At 55.9% G+C, this 6,000-nt stretch overlaps 1 protein-coding gene across 1 annotated transcript in view; it reads left to right on the forward strand.

The window, feature by feature from the left end:
• ESR2 (estrogen receptor 2) overlaps positions 1-6,000 on the forward strand; it is a 52,267-nt gene extending 46,267 nt beyond the window's left edge. The window contains exons 7-8 of the mRNA XM_017349392.3: positions 3,342-3,522; positions 5,678-6,000. Of these exons, the coding sequence (XP_017204881.3) occupies positions 3,342-3,522; positions 5,678-5,858 (362 nt within the window). The 3' untranslated portion in view covers positions 5,859-6,000. The remainder of the gene's footprint in view (positions 1-3,341; positions 3,523-5,677) is intronic.

Consider the following 6,000-nt stretch of genomic DNA (forward strand, 5'->3'; position numbering starts at 1 on the left):
AGCTCGGGGCTGGAAGATTTCTCTCTCTGTGTCTTCCTCTAACTCTGCCTTTCAAATAAATAAATCTTAGAAAGTAAGCAAACCAGGCAATCCAATTTAAATTAGACAAGCAGACAAACTTGGCATATCCCTCACAAAAGCTGGTCAGTCTTCTGGGGTTTTATTAGACATCTCAGACTTTCTGATTGGTTTGCTCCAGTCCAGTGAAGTTTATATTGTCCCCTTGGAGCACCTAGGACAGGCGCATCTGTGATTTGTGCGCATGGGGATGCCATCAGATGGGCGGGGGAGGGAGCTGAGCAGCTGTTCCCTGGGGGACAAAGGGGAGAGGAGAGAGTGTCCTTGATTTTGTTTCCTTTTTTCTTTCTTTTTTTTTTTTTTTAAGATTTATTTATTTATTTGAAAGGCAAAATTACAGAGAGAGAAAGAGGTTTTCCATCCACTCTCCAAATGGCTGCAATGGCCATAGCTGAGCCGATCTGAAGCCAGGAGCTTCTCCTGGGTCTCCCACGTGGGTGCAGGGGCCCAAGGACTTGGGCCATCTTCTGCTTTCCCAGGCCATAGCAGAGAGCTGGATCGGAAGTGCAGCAGCTGGGACTAGAACTTGCACCCATATGGGTGCCAGCACCGCAGGTGGCGGCTTTACCTGCTATGGCGTAGCACCAGCCCCTTGTTTTCCTTTCTTTGGTATGTGTGGGCCAAGATTATGCCAAGATCTTGTCTTTTTCTTTAGATTTCTTTAGTTTCATGAAAAGTAATTCAATTTTGTTTTATTTTACACTGAGTCTTTTTTTTTTTTAAAGAAAGATTTATTTTATTCATTTGAAAGAGTTACACAGAGAGGAGAGGCAGAGAGCGAGAGGGAGAGGGAGTCTTCCATCCAATGTTTTACTCCCCAGTTGGCTGCAAAGGCCAGAGCTGCGCCCATCAAAAGCCAGGAGCCAGTAGCTTCTTCTGGGTCTTCCTAGGAGGTGCAGAGGCCCAAGGACTTGGGCCATCTTCTGCTTTTCCAGGCTATAGCAGAGAGCTGGGTCAGAAGTGGAGCAGCAGGGGACTCAAACCGGTGCCCATATGGGATGCTGGCGCTTCAGGCCAGGGTGTTAACCCACTGCTTTAAAGCGCTGGCCCCATACAATGAGTCTTAAGTAATATTTTTACTTCTTGATGGTACAAGGAAGTTTTAATTATTATTTTTGTGTCCGATTGGGCAGGGCTTTTTGTCTTGTCTCTTGCCCCTGCTCAGGGTCAGCCACTTAACTGTTCTGTAGGATGTGGTAGGTGAGGGACAGGTGTATACACGATGTTTGAAGAGAGAGGTGGTGGAGTATTTTTAAATTTAATTAATCCATTAATTTGAAAGTCAGTGACAGGCAGAGAGAGAGAGAGGGAGACAGAGGTCTTCCATCTACTGGTTCACTCCCCAGATGGCTGTGAGGGCCAAGGCTGGGCCAGTCTGAAGCCGGGAGCTCTACCAGGTCTCCCACATGGGTGGCAGGGACCCAAGTAATTGGAGCATCTTCTGCTGCTCTTCCCAGGCCATTAGCAGGCAGCTGGATCAGTACTGGAGCAGTAAGACTCAAACCAGTGCCCACGTGGGGTGCCGGCACTGCAGGCAGCAGCGTAACCCACGGTACCACCATGGCGGCCCCATTTTTTTTCTAGTAGTAGAAATCCAGAGAGCACATCACTGAGCAGAGCAGGCCCAAAGGTATTTTAGAGAAGGCACTTGTAATAAGGAGTTATTATAATAATATTTTTATTATTTATTTATTTATTTAATTTATTTTGACAGGCAGAGTGGACAGTGAGAGAGAGAGACAGAGAGAAAGGTCTTCCTTTGCCGTTGGTTCACCCTCCAATGGCCGCCGCGGCCGGCGCACCGCACTGACCCGATGGCAGGAGCCAGGTACTTACCCTGGTGTCCCATGGGGTGCAGGGCCCAAGTACTTGGGCCGTCCTCCACTGCAGAGCGCTGGCCTGGAAGAGGGGCAACCGAGACAGAATCCGGTGCCCCGACCGGGACTAGAACCCGGTGTGCCGGCACCGCAAGGCGGAGGATTAGCCTAGTGAGCCGCGGCGCCAGCAGGTTATTATAATACTATTATATTATATTATTATATAATAATAGCTGGGTCGGATTTAGAGAAAGCTTCAGGTAATTTCCCTGCATTTTCCATTCGTGACTCCCTGTGTGCAGAGTGCTGACGTGCACATTAACATCACATTCACCCTTTGAGTTATGATCACCTGAGAACAGACTTGAATGCGTGCAGATTCAGGCTGCTCCCTCCAGTAGGTAAGGACTTGCTGCACCCTGGGCGTCGTGGTTGCTGATGGGAATGAAATGACAAACAGGCAGAGCCTGTGTCCTCAGAGCACTTTCTGTCCAGCGCTGCTGCCAGTGAGAGGCGGCTGGGTGGTGGCTGAGGGCTGTGGGGCAGTGTGGCGCCTCTGCGCTGCTGCCGATGTGGGGAGCACTCAAGCCCTCCTTACGCTGTGGTGGTAGGGAGGTCGGGAAGCTTCTAGAAGGAAGTTCATGGTGAGGCTGGGATCGAAGGGAGGAATGTGTATCAGTACACGAGACGGGAAGGGAGTGCGGAGCCAGGACCGCGTCCCGAGCAGGAAGTTGAGCCTCCGCAGCAGCGCCCCGTCCAGGAAGCTCAAAGAGGAATTCAGCATCAGGTCGCGTCGGCTGCAAGACGACAGGATCAGATCCTGGAGCCGGGGCTGGCAGGATCGGCTGCTTACGGTGCCCAAGCAGCGGTGGACCTGTAAGCTTTGCTCTACGAGGAGCCGGGTCCCTTCACAGGGCTGGAGAGGGGTGCAGAGCCTGACCCCAACCCCGGGGTCTCCCTGCCCCAGCACCGTGCCGAGGACCCAGGCAGAGGCGGCGCGGCTGCGTGGGGCATGTGGGGCACGTGAGGGCTGGGCAGCGGGGCTTTGCAGCAGCGGCCTGAGCTTACATGTGTTAAACTCCCCCGAGCTGAGGAGCCTCCCGTCCTGATGGTCCCTGTGCGTGCATGTGCTGCAGCCGAGAAACCCCACGTGCTGATTGGAGGTGCCTGGATACATTCACTGCTGTGCCGAGGGCACCGTTGGGCCGGGTGGGCACTCTGGGAGGTCATTTAGTCGGCTGTGTGTGCAGCCAGGCTTCCCTTCTGCTGGCGCTGGCTCGGGAGGAGCCCCCGGGAGAGGGAAGCTATGCTCCGGAGGGCGTGCCCGTGTGGCTGGCAGAGCAGTGCCCGTCAGCACGGCCTCCTGGAGAACGTAGGTGGCTTAGCGGCCGAGCCCAGGACTCGCTTTGCTCAGCGGTGACTTGGGGGCTGTGACTCTTTGTCCAGGTATGTGCCCTCTGGCTGCGGCCGCCCAGGAGGCTGAGAGCAGCCGGAAGCTGACTCACCTGCTGAACGCCGTGACCGACGCTTTGGTCTGGGTGATCGCCAAGAGCGGCATCTCGGCCCAGCAGCAGTCGGTCCGCCTGGCCAACCTCCTGATGCTCCTCTCCCACGTCAGGCATGCCAGGTACGGGCCCAGGGCCATCCCCGGGGACGAGGGGTGGGGCCTGCTTGGAGGAGGGGCGCAGGTTTGGGGGGGTGGGTCAGGTAGAGTTGTCACCTTTTCAGGACAGTGAAACCCTTAAAAGGGGTAGGGGTGGGTCATCAATTCACATGCCTGTCACCAGGGAGCAGCACAGAGTGGGTGTTGGATCCGTGTCCCATGCAGCCTTGCAGGCTCATGTGTGTTTAGGTGCTGGGGCTCAGAGCTTGTCTGGAGTCTTGTGGTGAGTAGTTCTTTCCCTAAAATGAGCCACAGCCCCGTGGCCTGCCCACACCAGCCACGGCTGACACTGAGGTCGTTTCCACAAAGTGGCTAAGTCTGGTTTTCCCATGGTGCCTCGGGCCTGCCCCGGGTTCCTCCTTTCTTCCTGTGGCATCGGGACTTTAAGGCTGAGCAGAAGAGAGAACTGGCACATCCCAGGGCGGGAAACGTGAACGTGGACGCAGCAGGGACACTGGTGCTCGGTGCCCTTGTGGGGAGGAGGGTCACCTCAGGGATTCTCACGGAGGGAGGAAGTGTGGAGGCCTCTCCCCTGCAACCGTTTGCAGCACAGAGCTGGCCGACTGTTAGTGTTTGCAGCTCCCGTGGGAGGGTGCGTCGCAGTGTAGGGAGGAAATGTGAATTATGAAAAAAGCCTGCATTTCAAACTTATTTTTTTAAAAAAATTTTATTTATTTATTTATTTATTTTTTTGACAGGCAGAGTGGACAGTGAGAGAGAGAGACAGAGAGAAAGGTCTTCCTTTGCCGTTGGTTCACCCTCCAATGGCCGCCGCGGCTGGCGCGCTGCCGCCGGCACACTGCGCTGATCTGATGGCAGGAACCAGGTACTTATCCTGGTCTCCCATGGGGTGCAGGGCCCAAGGACTTGGGCCATCCTCCACTGCACTCCCTGGCCACAGCAGAGAGCTGGCCTGGAAGAGGGGCAACCGGGACAGAATCCGGCGCCCCGACCGGGACTAGAACCCGGTGTGCTGGCGCCGCAAGGCGGAGGATTAGCCTAGTGAGCCGCGGCGCCAGCCTCAAACTTATTTTAAAAATATTTATTTTAGTTATTTGAAAGACAGAGTTACAGGGAGAGGTAGAGACAGAGAGATAGAGAGAAGTCTTCCTCTGCTGGTTCACTCCCCAGATGGCTGCAATGGCCGGAGCTGCGCCAGTCTGAAGCCAGGAGCTTCTTCCGGGTCTCCCATGTGGGCCTGCTTTCCCAGGCCACAGCAGAGAGCTGGATCGGAAGTGGAGCAGCCGGGACTCAAACTGGCACCCATACAGGATACCGGCACTTCAGGCCGGGACTTTAATCCACTGTGCCACAGCGCTGGCCCCTCAAACCTCTTCAAACCAAAGTTAACTTACTTTTTATTCCATTTTTCCATGGACTCTTTGACCTACCCTCGCGTTTGCGCGTTCACCTGCTTGCTACAACGCACTCGTGCAGCAGTCCTGAGCAGGCTGACACACAGATCCCCAGCAGAGGCCGCGTGGGCAGGGCCTCTGCCCTTTTGTTTGGGCACTCACGCCGTGAAATGTCCTCTACACGATCTGTTTCGTGCTGTGTTTTCCTATTTTTGTGGATGGCTTTTGTTGTCTAAAATGGTGCCCCAGCCCCATGCTGAAGTACCGTCCGTTTCCTGGTGCATGGAGGCTGTGATGTGCCTCCCGGAGAAACACACCGTAGAGAAGCTTTGTTCAGATTTGAGTGACGGTGCCGTTAGCCGTGCGTTCACTGTTACTTTATCCACATTACATGCCACGCAAGGTGTCTTTAAACAGGAACGCACGTAACAGAAGGTTACGTGTCGACTGGCTGAGGAAGATGTGACTAGAAACCCCGTAGGAGCAGGGGTTCAGTGCTCACTAATCAGTGTTCAGTAATGAGACGCCGTCATCCTGTGTTCCAGGAGCCGTATCCGGCCACGGTGGGTGGGCGGTGGGACACAGAGGTGGACAGGGCGTTGTCCTCGCCCTCGAGTGGTGGACACCGGAGCCTGGAACAGTGGGCTGGGGAAGCGGGAGGGGTCGGGCTGGGGTGGCCTGGCCCTGCGCTGCAGAGCTGGGGACGTCGGCCCTCCCACGGCTGTTGCTGGGGGCTGACGCTCAGTGCCCTTGTGTCCCCGCAGTGACAAGGGCATGGAACACCTGCTCAGCATGAAGTGCAGAAACGTGGTCCCGGTGTACGACCTGCTGCTGGAGATGCTGAACGCCCACACGCTGCGTGGGCACAGGCCCGCGGCCACGGCGCCCGCGCCCGGCCCGGCCGAGGACAGGAAGGGCGCAGAGGGGCCCCAGAACCCGCAGTGACGCCCGGCCTGCCACGCAGGCCCACAGAGGAGACGGGAGTGTGAACCCGCAGGCCGTGAGTCTGGGCTGCTTCCTTCCTGCTGTGCGGCCCCTCGCGTGGTCACGCCGTGAGTGGACCCTTGCTGTCCTCGCCAGGGGCCAG

This window comes from Oryctolagus cuniculus, chromosome 20 (genome assembly GCF_964237555.1).
Source record: "Oryctolagus cuniculus chromosome 20, mOryCun1.1, whole genome shotgun sequence".
NCBI classification, from domain to species: Eukaryota; Metazoa; Chordata; class Mammalia; order Lagomorpha; family Leporidae; genus Oryctolagus; species Oryctolagus cuniculus.